The 17,868-nt window shown below is 38.7% G+C and overlaps 1 protein-coding gene across 2 annotated transcripts in view; it reads right to left on the bottom strand.

Moving 5' to 3' along the window:
• LOC149207478 (uncharacterized) overlaps nucleotides 1-17,868 on the bottom strand; it is a 323,080-nt gene that overhangs the window by 33,343 nt on the left and 271,869 nt on the right. For both annotated transcript variants that reach the window (XM_089395732.1, XM_089395733.1), the window contains exons 8-14: nucleotides 2,155-2,290; nucleotides 1,975-2,044; nucleotides 1,744-1,871; nucleotides 1,582-1,638; nucleotides 982-1,167; nucleotides 713-805; nucleotides 105-181 (exon numbers count right to left, since the gene is read on the bottom strand). In XM_089395732.1, the coding sequence (XP_089251858.1) occupies nucleotides 105-181; nucleotides 713-805; nucleotides 982-1,167; nucleotides 1,582-1,638; nucleotides 1,744-1,871; nucleotides 1,975-2,044; nucleotides 2,155-2,290 (747 nt within the window). The remainder of the gene's footprint in view (nucleotides 1-104; nucleotides 182-712; nucleotides 806-981; nucleotides 1,168-1,581; nucleotides 1,639-1,743; nucleotides 1,872-1,974; nucleotides 2,045-2,154; nucleotides 2,291-17,868) is intronic.

The raw sequence follows: 17,868 nt of genomic DNA, 5'->3' as shown, positions 1-17,868 counted from the left end.
TGTGAATAGAAATAAAAACATACTCATCCAGTTAAAAATCCAGAAGTCCAAACTAAGTGGTTATTTCTAGTTCCTGAAGTAGTAACAAGCTCCAGCTTTCTTACTTTGACGCAGCTTCTCCACACTGCTCGGCAACATCATCAAAAATACTAATTGCAATTATTTTCTCTTTATCTTTCCCCTGAAAAACATCAAGAAAATCCCAACTTATAAATTCACATTCCAATGCATCTAGATGGAAATTATAAGGTTAAGCAAAATGCTTCAGAAGCATGAGATAAGGAATCCAAGAATATTTTCTTGATCCAGATAGTAAAAGATAAACTTCCTCGGTCAAATTCACTGAACTAATACATATAGAATGTAACCAATAGAGTCAAGAGTTGACAAACACGGAAATAACTGCTCAAGTTTGTCAAATAACACAAGAGAACGTGCTTTTTCTGATAATTTATATGGTTCCAAATTGCAAATCAAATGTGCTTTCCCATGATTGTTGCATAATGCATTGTGCTGTTGAATAGTTAAAACCACTATGAATTTTGTATAGCTACTGTGGAAATGATTTCATCGATCAAGGATCTTTCTTTTATAGCAAAGAAGAGAAAGGGCTGTGATCATTAAATATTTATAATGCTCAAGTAAATCAATAAACGCAAAAGTATTAGTGCAATCTACAACATAGAAGTGATCAAGGTTCAAGATTATTTACCAACATAGGTGTTATATAAGACAAAAGCTCATCAAAGAATGGCAAGAATGAGTCCTTGAATCTCTTGATAAGTGTTCCTATGCATTCACCCACCTGAATTGAGAAGAGTTTGTCATTAAATCATATAAGCAATAGTACAAACCAAAAATCAATTACCTAATTGTTAAATTTGAACCATATAAGAATCTGATAATTGATCACGATAATAATGCCTTGTTGCATGACCATTGAAAGCAAAATTACAAATGCTTCCACTAAAAAAACCTTACTATCACAAAGACTTCATATTCGTGATTAATTTCATCTTTCAGTGATTCTCCTTCCTCTGCATCAAAATCCTCATCCTTGATCCTTTCTCTGTGTTCTCTGCTTCTTGATTGACATTCTGTGATAACTTCTTTGAATTCTTCGACTATGGACCTTACGTGTCTATCATCAAGCAGAATGCCTGAAATCTACAAACAGTATCATAAATGCTTAAGAATTCTACAGTACAAAGAGGTTACTTAACTTCATGTTCCAATATTAAGCTGAGGGAGTGAAATTCTGAAATAAAAATAAAGCATTCCCTTGAAATTGAATTATTAATGATTGCATTTCTAACTTTCCCTGCAGAAAAAAGCATCATAGTTAGATACGAACTGCAAAATATGCCTTCAAAAATCATTTACAATTTGCGTCTTTCCGTAAAAAATAGACAAATCTTACTCTGCACCACACAAAAATGGCAACAATCTTAAAACATGTCCATTATTCTCATGTATGGAGAATCATGTGTGCACTGTGAATAAGTTAGGTCAGATTTAATATAGATGTAGCTAAAAGTATATTGCAATTACAAATCTAAATAATGGTAACTAACTCCATACCTCCATGCATTCATTCAGTGATTGCATCAATCTGGAACATATTTCAATGTTGGGCTCCTGTCAAGTTTACAGTATAAATGAAAACATTTCAGTTTGGTGGGAACATGATTAATGACCTCCAAACATAAAACTTTCTAAAATAACTGGATAACTCCATATGACCTTATGCAATGCCTCAACCAGTGAAGGTATGACATAATCTGACAATTGTTTAATATATGTTTCATCCTGGCCCTCTGCTTGTCTTTTCTCCACAGCCAATTTGGCAGACCGTAGCAGTGCTGGCACGGCTAAATGTACATGAATAGTGACATCAGCTATAAAAAATATTCAAAGAACAGAAATAACTATGAGACTATACAGATTCGGAAGAAAGAACAAAATTCTTAATACCTGAGGCTGCAACTTTTCTAATTTCCTCATGAAAGTAAAATTCCAGAAGTGGAACTAATGTAGATGCAACCTATAATTCATAATAAGAGACATATCTGGTTAGATATATACCTTCAGGATGTAAACCTTAGATCAGTATAAACATGTGAAATAACCATCTGAAAGTAAAGCATTCTCTACCTGTTCAATCCATGGATAGAAACCCTCTTTGAGTTCATCTGCACAGCAGCAAAGCATACTGCAAGCAGTAGCTTTCTCTTCTAATACAGCTGTCTTGACGCCAAATATTTTATCATCTATTGTAATAATCTGGACACTAATCTCTCGCAAGAAGAGCAAAAAAGTAGAGACAAAGAAGAAAAATTAGTGCATACAATTTAGAAGTTTACAAAAATTCATAACAATGTTCAAGCCAAAAGATCCACAGTATCCATTCAAAATAAACTGTGACTCTTTTGTAGATGATGTGGTAATCCAAGCCTTGTCTCCAAGCTGCTTCAAAGGAAGCTATACTCCTTGTGCTATTATTGTGATCTCCAATAACTGGTTATTAACCCTATTAAATCAAAGGTTTTGGCTTTTATGACTGTTACCGCTCAAACTAGCAAGGGTCCTAGGAAGGGATCCTATGGAGGAACTACTATGTCAAGGGGCAACAATGGAGTGATAGCCCACTATCACCTCAGCTAAGGCTCACTGCTCTTTATGGAATTTCACCGACGGGAGGAAACCCAGTGTAAGGGGGATCACTAAGAAGGATGTACCTATGAATGGATAGAGAGCAATTCCTAAGGCCTGTTCACAAGAAAGGCTCAATTAAATAGTTGGCTTGCTTCAGAAGCAAGCTGATGGGCTCTCTAGGAAGAGCTAAGAGGATTCTTGAGCCTGGGCTTGGAGGATATGCCTTAAGAAGGGGCTTTCTAGACCCAAGGATCCTTATGGATAATAAGCTTCTATGTAATCCTTGTGGAATTGGAGTTACAAAGTTGTGGGACCACACAAAGCCAAGTGAACCCAAAACTAGGTCAAGAATATGGAGTTGATCAACCAATGAGGGGCCTGACCTAATTAGGGAGGAGAATAGAATCAAACGACTAGTTTTCCTTTGAGAGTTGAATGCAATGATCCTAATGAGGACACTAACCCAAATCGAGCTAGGGAAAGAATTGGTCTTGTGACTAGGCCTTGCTATATCTCGGGATTCCACTGTCGGATTTGCTTGAAACTTGGAGGACCCCCAGAGAAAATCCCAGCGCAATAGTGCACCAAAAATTGAGGGGTTTGAATGGCTACAATAAAATTCATTGGATGCCCTAAGTGACCCTCTAGGGTTAGGTGTGGAATTTGGAAAAAGTGGAGAAAGATAGGTAAATTTGACCACCAAAGTGATGCGAGGATCAGTGCCTTAGTGCTTGGGCCTAATGGAGTCAAGATACACATAGATTGAGAATTTTCGTGAGCTAAGGAGCCCTAATTGATCTTTACTAGCCTCTCCAAGGGCAACAACTAGGTCAATATGGATTTATACTTCAAATTTGCGAAGGAGACAAAGTTTCGAGGTCTTCAACCTAAGAGTCGCCTTTAGGAACATTCACCCAATCCCTCAAATCTCAACGCATGCATTTAATCACTTGTTCAAGGTCCCAGAAGAATTTCGCATTACATTAACCCATACAAGAACAATGATAACAAGATACATGCATTTGACAAGTAAGATAACAAGAATAGCATCAAAATTTCGACTTACATGAGAGAGAGAGTATATCCATTCATCAATTTCACATTAGAAAGAAGCTCCAAAGACAATAGCGAAAATCCAAAAATCATAGTGCATCAAGAAAGCTCCAAAAGTTATCCCAGCAAAAAGTGTGAAAATCTCTCAAGAGATACTAATCCAATCCAAGTGATGATGAGAGGTTAGAATGAACCTCTTTCATATTTATACAACTCTAAAGGGGATTTGATTTGTCTAATTGCCCTAATTTAGCCCCAAATAATAAAATAATACATAATAATGACATGACTTGGTGACAAGCCCACCAAGATAGCTAAATACTACAAAGAATAGCCTCTCAAGAGGGCCAAATAATGAATATGATGAGTTGTTGAGCCACTTAGGAGGACTAATGGAGTCCAAATGTGCCAAGTTCAGTGAAAAGGCTCCAAACATAGCAGACAAGGGGTTGGCCCCTTGTTTTCCAAGGAAGACATATGTGGTGCTCTCAAGTGGGTGTGGGGGGCACAAAGACATCCTCATGGATCTCCAAGTGGATCAATAATGGTTGTAAACCATCTATAAGGGCTAGGGTGACGACATAAGCCCCCCCTTTGTCGCTTGTATTAAGATACATCCTCATCTGGACCCCGAAACCTCTGCCAAATGTTTGGTACAAGTGTGAAACCTACTAGGCATGGTGGTCCAAGTACATCTTCCTCATCCAAAAGGTGTAAGACAAGCAATCTCTGAATGGTGTTGGGGATCCATGAAGTACTTTTTGCTATGGTGGAGGCCCATGGCTCTCAATGCCCACCCTACAAGTGTTAATGTGGCCTTCTAAAGGACTTGGACCCCGTATAAGGAGAACAAACCCCAAATGGAGACCCGCCTGCAATCCTGCATAAGATCCAATGCATCCCCTTGCCCTCCAACACAACAAATCATTAGAATAATCAAGTAAAAGAGCTTACAAATCATGGAATCAATAAGGCATTTCATGGTGGCATGCCCTTCCATAGTGGGCTTTGGTATGTACAAGTGTCTCCAAGGTTAATAAGGGGTTAACCAAGGACCCTATTAGGTGGTTTCAACCTTTAAAGTAGGTGAAATGTCCATGGTACATCCATCAAGTGGTAGGTGGCGAGTGACATAGTGATGGAACGGAGTGGAGATTAGGGAAAGGATCTAAGCCACATATCATGGTACAAGGATAGCTATAATGAAGGAAGCAAACACTTGGGTATATGAGTGTAGGAGGGAGCAAATCGTGGTACATGAGTTAACCCCGGCCTTTGTTTTTCCACCTTCTTCATTGCCTTTTTCCTTTGATTGATTTTTCTTCATAACTACTCGGGGCTCCAAGGGATGAGAGCATGATGTGTGGAATATAGCAATAGATACCCCCTTTTAAGGTGGGGCAACTCATTGCCCACCAGGGGTTGGGACAATCATGGGTTCCTTAATGTGGAGGGGGCTCATCTAGGGCCCATAGGAACCAAGGTGATGGCCATGAATGAGGGGTAGAGCTCATGTTTGGATTTTGCCCACGTGCTAAATTTGTATGTCCCGGCCATATTTTGCATTTTGTGGTACATTTCCTATTGTAAGTGGCCAAATTATGCTTTTTCCTTTCTTTTTAGTTGCATCAACCTCTGGGCATCGTTCTAAGCCTGACCCAAAGTGTGGACAAGGGGAGGGGAATGCTAACACTATGTGGACCCAGAGGACACATGTGAATCAGGATGGGAAAACTGATGATTGGGGTTTAAATGAGTAGAGGAGAGTGATGTATATGGTGTCAGGAAGCAAGACCATGCAACCAAAATCGGAATTTCCCATGTAATGTCATCCCTAAAGCTAATGGCAGTAAAAGAGATCCCACTGGACTAGGATACAATGCTAACTACCGAATCTGGCAGAGAAGACAAAAGTACAAACCTAGCCCACTCTTTCCACTGAATCCTCCTAGCAATCCATGCCCAAAAGTGTCCATGATAAGTAAGGAGAATTACTCAGCTATACCAATGAAAAGCCATACCTTCGAAGTCGAGAGGCCCACCTTCAAACATATGATCATAACAGATGGGCAAGGGAACACATGGCTGGCTCAGGTGGCAAAGATAATGGCACATCGAGCTATCTGGTGGCTACAAGGGGTTGTTGGCTGCCGGCTGAGGATCATCTAGGAGGAAAATTTTCTCCTATGCATACTACCACAGGTAGTGGGTAACAAATACCACCGTGGAGATTCTTCCAAGTTACAATTATTCTTTAAGTAGAATCATGTTGAGATCACCACTTCTTAAACCTATTTAGGAGTCCAATTCTCTAGCCCTTCATTTAGTTTAAGATTTGCATCACAATCTCACCTCTGCAAAAGGGTATGCCTCCCTAGTAGTGCTCAAGCGACAATCTCCCACCTTCACTCTCAAGGCATCATGTGAATATGCCATATAAGATGAGAATGTTGATACAACCAATAAACCAATTGCCACAACCCAAAAATGTTAACTTTCAGGGTTACTTCGAAAGTGTTTACACCATGCTCATAGTGCTTCAGGAGATTAGGGGGTACATGGTGTATGTTCAACCCCTAGATGCTCCAAGATGGATTGGCACAAGAAAGATAGTCCTCGTCGGGTTTGTGTAGTTGAGATAGCTTGTCCAATGGATGCTTGACCTGAAATGGTTGTTGGATTAGTGTTCTTCCCTTAAGTGTAGGGGTTATTTTGATAGTTTGGTGGGCACCCTTCCTTGGGGCCCTATTACCACAAAATCTAGTAGCCTAGTGTTGAAAATTGGCAGTGCTAGGATGAATTTCCTTAAATAAAATTTCATTTCTGACCTTTCTAGAGTGACTTTCTAAAAATAGAAAGGAATGTCTATCTTTGTAACCATGACTTTCCAAAAATAGTATATCACCTTCTATCAATTCGTAATCATATATATATATGATAGAAAATCACTTAACTTGTCCTTAATCAATCTCAATTGTTTAATTTTTAACTTAATCATAAATATTATTATTATTACTATTATTACTCTTATGCTCTTTATGATATTATTATATTATTATTAAAAAGAAATTCAAGTCTCTCATTCATGGGACTCAATCATGCCATATGTAAGTCCCCTCAATTAATGCATATGTTACTCTCTCTCTCTCTTAATGGATTCATTCCTCTCTCTATAATGCTCTTACGCACCTCTTACACTCTCTTACACACTTTAATGACTCGTCATAAAAAGATTCCTCTTACACCTCTTTAATGCATAAGTTACACTTCTCTCCTAAATGATAAGTTACACTCCTCTCCTTTATGGCATAAGTTACACTCATATTTTGGTATGTGTAACTCCTCCTCAAGGCATAGGAGTTACTCCCTCTTTAATTTGACCTCCTTGCTCTTCCTATATATTTGTGCCTGCCATCCTCACTTGACACACTTGTGCTTGTGAAAAGAGAATTCGAACATGAGAGAGAGAGAGAGTTGGAGAGTCTAGATGAAGATTGTGAGAGAGAGAGAGAGAGAGCCTTGAAGAGCAAGAGCAGATCTTGGAGAGCCTAAGTGATTCAGTGTTTGCATCAGTTGCTGCTATATATGTACCTTATATATATAAGTATATATATATATATATATATATAAGGTACATATCAATATAATCAAGTAATATAAAGTATGTCATATAACATAATAGTGTTAATATATATATGATGATCAAACATTATAATACCTTCAATCTTATATATATATATAAACCATCGCATCAAAAGAAAAACCTTGAGCAAAGCAGAAACGTCTGTACGGGAGGATGACTCACAGCTGGAGGAAGCTGTCACCGCGAGAGTAAGCGGTGGAGTCATTGGTGTACAGGGCGGCCACCGCTTAGCCCTGACTATAAAATCACCGAGATAGGGCTGAGAAGGGGAGAAAAACGGAGAGTGGAGAGGAGGAGAACCAGGAAATCAGGAGTTTAAACCAGAGGGAGCTTTACATTGATCTGAGGTTCTGGGCACGGGGGCAGTGAGCTTCGGTGAGAAGCTTACTGGATTGGCTGGGAGGAATTGGTTTCCCGGTAATCGGATCAGAATAACCGCGGCGTCATCAACTACATCGGAGCAGGCAGCAGTTCAGGTAGGTGTTCGAAATTCCTTACAGTTACTGTATTTCTGTTCTGTTTTGGTTATTACCGTATTTACTGTATTTCAATTCTGTTTTGGTTATTACCGCATCTAGTTCTGGTTATTTTCGAAGTTCAGTGGATGGTCTTTACACATGGCATCAGAGTTGCGTTCAAACCCTTGGGGACCTCACAGGCCCTACGCAGCTAGAACGATGGGCAGTTATGCCTTGGTGGCCAAGTTTTATTACTGCTATTCTATTCTACACGAGTTTTCAAAATTTCTGGTTCGGGCTAGGTCTTGCCGTCTGTGGTATCTGTTGATTTATTTTATCATATGCGTCCCTTTTCTGTTTGCTTGAATCCCGAGTGACGACAATCTTCGTGTCCTTTTGGGCAGCTATTATGTAATTTGTGAGTAACCATACACGACACAACGCGCTAAGTGAAACCCCGACGACAAATAACGATCCTCGTTACAATTTTCATTACAATCGCATCAGATCAGGGAGGGTTGCGTTCCTGCTGTTCCATATAATGGATACATTATCGATTGGATGGGGTTTTCTGCATCGCTATGTGCATTTTGTAAACAATTGAGGCTGGTGGGGTAAGTTTTGAAGGGGTTTTTTTGATATAATTTTTGTACTCATCCTACAAACTGGTCACTAGTTCGATTTCCGAAGCGCTGATATTGAATCTTACTCTGTATCCAATAGTGTCATTCTCAAACCGTGATCCAGAATACCACCACAATTAATATCTTTGAAGCCCTCTCGGGAACCCTAGATATGTCCAATTCAGTTAAATTTATCTAGGTTTTGGGATCTTTGCAGATTAAATTCTTTGTTAACTTTACTCCGTTACGGATCGGAGAAACAGAACTGCAGGGGATTTTGGCACATATTCGTTTTTGCAACTGGGTCATGGCAATTACTGTTTAAATTTGTAGATCTGGGTATAGGCATATATTTGCAGTTTTCAGCCAAGGAAAGAGATATGCAGACGCAGTCATCATTAGAGTTTCTACCCTACATCAATCTCGTTTTTGCTTGACCTTCCGAGTTGCATTTTGGTGGAAAGAAATTCAAAAAGCAATTGCGCTTGCGCATCTTTCTGGCTGGTATTTCGAATTGCAAAGCCGCCATCGGTTTTCCGAAGCAAAAAGGCCAGAATTGGTAAAGAAACACACTCAGAAATGTCTATGAGACCTGCTCAGTTGTCCTCTTATCGGGATAGGACAGTAGAATCCCAGACAATTGTAGAGAGATTACGGAAGTCTTATTCTTTTTCAGAATTTTCGCAATCCAATGGATCTGCTGATAACACAAAGTATGCAGGATCAAGATCTGTTGGTTCTGTGCAGTCCGAGTTCAATAAAAGAGCATCCAGAATTGGATTCGGCATACATCAGACATCTCAAAAACTTGCTAAACTCGCAAAATTGGCCGAATATTGATAGTATTTACACTTCAATTGCCTCCGGGCTATTAATTTATGCTGCAAATTCGATCCCCGCCTCACGCTTTCAATCGAATATTTTAATATGGCCAGGACTCAAATGTCTCAACGTTTCACGGGAAGACAGCTGTTATTGAACGGAGAGTAGATATTGTCTGTATGTTCTGAGGCTGACAGGATTTAGATATCTGCACAGAGAGATTGGAGGGTTAAAATAACTGTTGTTCGTCTAATTTTCTCTGGGTTATTTTCCACTGCTATTTGCTGAATTAAAGTGCCAGGTGACTTTCTGTTTGTAGTTTTCAGATTTTATTTACCATAGAAAAATTCATTTGCTGGGTTAAATAATTGCATGGTTAACCAAACAGTAGAAAGTACAAGCATTGGCAATCCTATGTTCTGTAAGCTTTCTTTGTTTGGTACTTTCGGTATATGTTCTACACAATGCATTATAATATGCATGGTATGCGCTCTGTATGTTTTGTTCCCATTCCAGATATATACATTTGAATATTTGAAAAATACATCTTATATTTATAGAAAAATATTTACGACAAACTGTATGAAAAACCAGATACTAAGAAACAAGAAATTGGAATATCGATTATTGTATGGTCTCCAGAACAACTTTGGAAATTGTATAGCACCATAATACTAACAAATTGTAAATTGCCTAAGCTGTACAATCCCTCAAGTAAATATAATGGATACGATACTCCTATATACTGACATTGAAATTATGACGGCAATCACAATAAAGGCTATCTTTGTGTCCAACTAGATTATTATATTTCCTTTCCAAGCTGCAATTATTATTTCAACACATTATTCAATGGAGTGAGGACTCAGTGACGGTCTTGATAAATATTTACTGTTGATCTTGTGGCTCACTGTTTTAAGCTGTTGTTATGCTTCTCGGTGCTACAGGTTTTATGTCAGCTGTTTAAAGTTGGCTTACCCATCTATAATAATGGGCATACCGGCATAGTGATATGTATACTATTCATGTATCTCTATTCAATTAATATCAAACTGTGCTGTGATCATTTGTTATCTCTGTTCATGTTTTGTTTTGATTGCCTTCAGTTTTCTGATACAGTATCATAGCAGCTACAAATCTAGGGGGCTGTGAGGGCCCCTCGAGCGCTGTTCCATGAAGATCACGAGTGTTTGATTACATCTCATACCTGGTGGGATTCAAACCAACTACACTCCTGAACTGGATGAGTGTCCATGAATGAAGAAAAACTGTGCCAAAACCCTTATTTTCGTTGCTTGTTTAAACAGATTCGAATTTTCCTTGAGCGAATTGCTAAAATGCATAATTAATAAACTTCAAAAATTCATATCTCCTCAACCATGAGGAGTTAGAGGGAGTGTCATATACTGTTGGAAAGGTCTTGGAATAAGATTTCCAACCATCTATGTTATGCTTCTATTTGAGCTAAGTGAATGGAGTAAAAATGCCTTCAAGCAAAGGGTATCAAATTCACTTTTTCTTGGATAGCATTGGTGTGAAATTTTTAATATTGTCGCAGTTATTGGTTATTATTCTCCTAAGTGAAATAGACTATTTGTTTTCTGCAAATTATATGTGGCAAATACTGAATAGAACACTATTGCATTCTTCATATTAGGATAGAATACCCTGCATTAGGACAAGGAGGTCGCGAGACCACCCTCCTTGACCTCGGTACCAATAAGATCTGCCTAGCGGGTAAAAATAGCAAAACTATACCCGTTTATAAATGTGATGTTGCAAAAGAAAATTGTGTGTTAAAATTCGGTCATCCACCCCAAATTTTTATAGAAATTTTATTATGTGTTCAGGGACCATTACCATGGTAAGGACGTATGAGCGACGACGACGTGACCAGGCAGCATCATCACCATTAATGCTGCCATCATCATCCCCATCACCATCGTCACCACCAAGACCATTGTCAACATCATACGCTCCAGCGCCAGAGTTGATTGTGATAATGAACTCTTTGGAAGCCTTATTGGAGACATTAAAGGAATCAACTAAGGCTAAAAACAAAGAGGAATTTCAGCATGTAGCCACCAGTTCAGCGGAACCAAAAAATTTGGAGCCCAGAGGATCGAGAGAAGACATCTCTAGAGAGCTTCAGAAAATTAGACTCCCTGAATTTTCAGGAGGTCGAGCTGGTGAACGCGCTGAAGCATGGTTGGAAGGAATGAACCGATGCTTTAGGTTAAGAGAATATTCGCCTTCGGCAAAAACAAAAATTGTCGTGTTTCAATTAAAGGAGAGTGCCTTAATTTGGCGGGGAAATCTGGAGAAGCAGCTGCACCTTACATCGGATAATGTTCCTTGGGAACTATTTGAGGAAAGGTTCCGCGCAAAGTACTTACCTCCATACTTTCAACAACAGCAAGCGAGGGCCTTTCATACATTAATTCAGGGAAATAAAACGGTGGAAGAGTACGAAATAAGGTTTATGGAGCTGGTAAAATACATTCACTATTTAGATTCTGATGAACGTCAAGCTGAACGCTTCATATTTGGGTTAAATCCTCGCATTAGAGCTCTGGTAAGCATGTGGAAACCGTCATCAGTAGCCGAGGCGGTTGAGTGTGGTCGTTATGCAGAAGAGCACCTTGGAATCAGAAATGAGATAGGGCTAGCAGAACCTTTACAATCAGGATTTCCTGGAAAGACTCCTCGAAACTTTATCAACGGAGGTAGCTCAAGGCCAACTTACGATAACAGGTCTACCTCTAGAAATATTGTAACAAGAGCTCCCATGGCAGTAAACACTATAGCCTCGGGACCATCGAACGCTGGGTCATGGTTATCTCAAGGGACTGCCAGCAGAGGTAGAAATTCGAGAGAAATCAGCATGAGAGGACGAAGCTCGTTCTCTAGAAATTCACGTCCTGAGTCAAGATGATCAATGCCGCTAAATTGTTGGGGATGTGGGGGACCGCATTTTCAACGGGATTCCCCTGAAGCTTCGTCGAATATGTCGCATTGGACTGGAGAGGGACCAATACCAAACAATCAAGATAATCATAGAATTCATGCAGTAATCAGCAATGACCAAGCAGCGCATCAACCTACTATAGCGGGATCTTCAGGTATGGATCAAGGGAATCATAACGGTCGAACCGTTACGTATACTGGAACGTAGAGTTCAACAGCTGAGGAACCGCCTGGTGGACCAAGTTAGGGTCCATTGGGACAAGTACAGTCCTGGATCAGCAACTTGGGAAAATTCGGAGGACATATGCCAGAGATACCCTAATTTATGTCCATTTTGAAGAACTTTACACTATGTTTAGTATATATTTACTTCACTACAATCACAGACTCAAAAACATTTTGAATGATTATGGATAAACATGAAATTTTGTGGCATAATATATGTTTAATTCCTGCTGGAACATGGATACCAAAATAATAGATGTTTAATTCCTGCTGGTACATGGATACCAAAACAATATATATGGTTCATTTTACTAAATTATAGTTGTCGAAGTAAAGTTAAGACAGTTGAATGATTTTACTTCTGATAGAAATTAAGATATTGTAAATCTGTTTTGTTCTTTTTACATGTCAATATGATCAATGGCATAGAAATCCGGATGTGAATACATTTTAGATGAAGTCAAAAGACATGCATAGAAAATGGTAAAAATATGTTATACTGTAGTATCATAAGTGAATAAAACATGAGTTATTTTGAATATGCTGATGCACATTTTACAAATGCATGAGTGAGTGTATGATTGCAGATTCAAGTATCCAATTACCGGGATGACCACGTGATGACAGAACCTCAGAATAATTAAAGCTCCAAGTGATTCTATGATAGGGTGTTAGCCCTAAGTTCTATTGGGAGGGGTGGAGGTGTTGCCCACCGTTTATCCTCCGAACCCTGGGGTCATGGGAGGACTGTGTGAATCACGCTCCCCTAGACGTGTGATGATGACTGTCGGATGCCTACTGAGAATCAGGTCGGTATAATCGACGCTGCCACCTTAGAGTTTATGAATGGTTAGGTCAGTAAAACTGATGCCATGGCATACTCCAGTAGAGGATGGATAGGATGGGAGCGGAAGAGATTAGGAAGGATAGGATGATTTTAGAATAGCTTGGGAACTTGGATAGGGTAAAATTTATCCATCAAAATCATAAACTTAAAACTCTCTAACTTCGGGACGAAGTTTTCTGAAGGGAGTGTATGTAACGACCCATCTTTAATTGCACATATTATGTGCCCCTGTATAAAAATAATAATACTAAAATATAATAATAAAGCAATAAAAATGATAATTATAAAATAGAATAAAGATTTAGTATTGTATCAATAATTAATTAATTAAATCTAAAGTTCTAAAGTTATATTAAAACAAACATAAATAAACTTTATATATTAAGAAAAAATATATATATAAATAAAACAAAGTATATATATATAAGGTACATATCAATATAATCAAGTAATATAAAGTATGTCATATAACATAATAGTGTTAATATATATATGATGATCAAACATTATAATACCTTCAATCTTATATATATATATATATAAACCATCGCATCAAAAGAAAAACCTTGAGCAAAGCAGAAACGTCTGTACGGGAGGATGACTCACAGCTGGAGGAAGTTGTCACCGCGAGAGTAAGCGGTGGAGTCATTGGTGTACAGGGCGGCCACCGCTTAGCCCTGACTATAAAATCACCGAGATAGGGTTGAGAAGGGGAGAAAAACGGAGAGTGGAGAGGAGGAGAACCAGGAAATCAGGAGTTTAAACTAGAGGGAGCTTTACATTGATCTGAGGTTCTGGGCACGGGGGAAGTGAGCTTCAGTGAGAAGCTTACTGGATTGGCTGGGAGGAATTGGTTTCCCGGTAATCGGATCAGAATAACCGCGGTGTCATCAACTACATCGGAGCAGGCAGCAGTTCAGGTAGGTGTTCGAAATTCCTTACAGTTACTGTATTTCTGTTCTGTTTTGGTTATTACCGTATTTACTGTATTTCAGTTATGTTTTGGTTATTACCGCATCTAGTTCTGGTTATTTTCGAAGTTCAGTGGATGGTCTTTACACTTTTCCCCTTGTGGGTTTTGCCCTGGCCATTGACCTAACTTCTCTGTGTCTCATTGAGTTCTTGGATATCTTCTATTGTGCATATGGTTTATGTTCTATCTACAATTACTTAACCTATATTGCAGAATAAAGAAGTTTTGGATTTAAGTGATTGTAACAGCATAGAACATCTGATTTTTAACATGGTATCAGAGCTTTGGTAAAGACAAGCTCAAGAAAACTAATGTTGCTCCAACTGATTTTCTGTTGGAAAATCTCTTGTTGTTCCTTTTCTCTGCAGCTTATTTTCTGCTAAGATATCAAGTGTTATCCACTCCATTTACAACTAATTTTTTGCATGCTATCCATTCCATTTATTGATCTTATAGAAGGAAATACGTTTATTGATTATATAAAAGCAAAACTAGCATTATTTTCAGGTTAAATCACTCCTTTAGGTCTGACATCATCATCCTTTTGTCATTTATAGATAGTTTCAGCCATAAAGATGCATTATAAACCCTAGACCCTAGATATCTATTTGAAGGTCTTCCCCATTTGTTAATTAATCACTGGGGACCTTTTCTTTTGGCTGTTATATGATATCCCTTGTCATTGAAAATCTGCATTCTGCAATACCCTAACTTATGACAGCCCTATAATTGGTCTAGGAATAATGTACCTGTTATTTGGCAAAGATTACTTAGGCCTTCTAGGCTCTGCCAGTACTATATCCAAATATGTAGGCCTCATTCAATCACCTTGAGCCATTCTCATAGGTGACCATTTAGGGAAGCCTGCCTTGTGGTTAAATACCACTAAATAATAGGAGAAAGGTCATTGAGGTGACAGCGGCAACCAATCTCTTGTTGCCCTAAGGTTTGGTTTTGCCTAGTGGGGCATTGGACTATGCCTACTAGATTTTGCGGCAATAGGCCTCAAGGAACCAACATGGTCTTTGCCCATGTAGACCCAAAGAGGAGTTAGAAGCTAGTTCCTTAGAGAAATGAAAAGCCAAGTCAGGATATTTGTCAAGTCAAGAGGAAGAATTACAGAAGGTCTGAAGTCTGTGAAGGTAAGAGATAAGCTTGAAGATGTTGTCAAGATGTAAAGGATGGGCTCCAAACTCAACTTGGACAATACATGAAGTAATAATATGTTAGTAGTAAATGAGATGTTGAAACATGATAGTTTGCACTCTCTCCTCCTAAGCTCAGTCATGTTGACCAAGACTAAGCCTCTTAATTTCTTGTGGAAAATTCTCAAAATTCGAAATCTAATGTGAAACAAAAATTTCACCTTCAATCTAGAAGGTTTAATGGATCTTAGCCCTGTTATTTCAGCTTTAGGCCTGATGCAAACTTCCCGGAAATTTAAGAAGAAAAATACCAAATCAAGGGGATAAGTTTCAGCCCTTTTAGGGAAAATTATCGGCTAATGACCAATCTGAAATATTCTTTTACAATGGTGATATCAGCAGTACAACAGCAGTAAACTCAGCCTCTTATTTTCTTTACCTAGATGCCAAATCACTTGACAATTATCTTTTTACTTATGTGAAATCAGGAAGACATATGGCCATAAAGAACATATATAGCTGAAAATCAAATCTGGAAATTACAAGAGTTTTGGATAGCTGGAAACTCTATTAATATGCTCAAAATAAAGTGCATGTACATCCCATAGCATTTTCTCAAGGCTAGTACAAATCTTTTCCATATCTTGAAAGGCCTGGCTAAGGAAAATCAACAAAACTCTAGCAACCAAGAAGTGCCAATATGCCAGAATCACTCCAACACATCCTCCAAGGCAAGACGTTGTCTCATCCTCTTATTCTTTACATTCCACAATAGGGATTTATCACCAAAATGTAATCTCCAATCTCCAAGGGATAAACCCTAACCTTAAAACTCCAAGATGCTCCAAGAAGACCAAGAAGCTCTAGCAACTCATGTAAAGAAAGAGATCGAACATGTGAAAATTTCTAAATAGAAATCCAACTGCAGTGACTGATATTATTTCTTCTATTTATAAAATAAGTTATTCATAGTGTTTCTACAGCAAATATCGAAATAAATTCTACTGCAGCCTTCACAATTAAAATGTTGTGGAAAGTAAATGCAAGGAAAAATACTAGCACAAGTATAATCACAATGACACAGTTATTTTTGGACAATTGTCCCTGGAAAAACCCAATGTGGGAAAACCGGTGCAGCAGATGAGGGTTTCTTTATTGATCTTCAGCAAAAATCTCATGTACAAGATACAACCAACATAATAGAAGAGGAATTTCTGTGAGAAATTTTACAGACGATATTCTCACGCTTATCAGCGAGATTCTAACTCTGGAGAGGACTTGTTTCCCCCTCTGTGTCTCACTGCGTCAGCTTATACGTAGGGACTGCATAGTCCCTACGTCAGTCCCAGCGTCACAGCCTCTGCGGTGTCCCTCCTCTGCTCTACATCTTCTTTCTGCTCCTGCACTCCCGACTGATGCTAATGCCCTCTCTCCATCTCACCTGCAACTCTCGCTCTGATTCGATTTCCTCTTGTTGAACTTCGACCAATGAGAAAATTGATCTTACTTGGGTGACTGAGTATCTGCCCAGTGTGTTTTCCAAATGCCCAGATTAGATTCTAATCAATGGCTCAGATCATATTGACTTGATCCTCATCTTCTTCTAGAAGTTTCATCCTCAGTTTAATCAATACCCTTTAATTATTTTAATTTCCTAAGTTTAGACTTAGGCACCCATTAAAAATAATTAATTATTTTAATAAAACTATCTTTGGGTGGAATTTCCCAAAACGATTTTTGGGTTGTGGAATACATGTGTCCTAGCCTCCCTACAAATTTTGAGGCTTAGAGCACATCTGATGCTACCATAAATCAACACTCCCTCTTAGCGAAGAATGTGCTCTAGTAATGCAACCTGCTAAAGCATCACTCTGATTCTGTGACATCTCCCTCTGCTGATGTCTGACACCACTGTCCATCCACTACTGCACAAATGTTGCATTTGTACTATTGCTAGCCCTGCCACTGTCAACATTGCATCTGTACTGCAACTCTCTCATTTCCAGCCATTGCAACTGAGAAACCACCTATTTCTGCTACTGAAACAGATTCTCTACCATACCCATCTGCTCCCTGAACTAGATGAACTTAGCTCTTCCTAGAGCTTTTGTGAGTACGTCTACTACCTAATTTCCTGTCGAGACACACTACAACTTTATTGCCCCATGCTGAACACAGTCTCTGATAAAGTGACATCTGATATCAATGTGTTTCGACCGATCATGAAATACCAGATTCTCAGAGAGTTTAATACAACTCTGATTATCACAAAAAATATTGTTCGCTTCCATCCTCTTCATGAACAAACTCACAAGCAATTTTCCAAGCCATATAGCTTCGCACGAAGTTGTGCTGGCTTCCATATATTCTGCAAAGCTCAGAGCTACCAACTTTTACTTCCCGCTGCACCAAGAGATCATTCCTTATCCATCACTGAAGCAATACCCGGAGGTACTT

This window comes from Pinus tabuliformis, chromosome 1_2, assembly GCF_031772625.1.
Source record: "Pinus tabuliformis cultivar Carrire ecotype Pingquan chromosome 1_2, CPIR1, whole genome shotgun sequence".
Taxonomy (NCBI): domain Eukaryota; kingdom Viridiplantae; phylum Streptophyta; class Pinopsida; order Pinales; family Pinaceae; genus Pinus; species Pinus tabuliformis.
The sequence above is the reverse complement of the archived record's forward strand: the minus strand, read 5'-3'. Positions and strand labels throughout refer to the sequence as shown.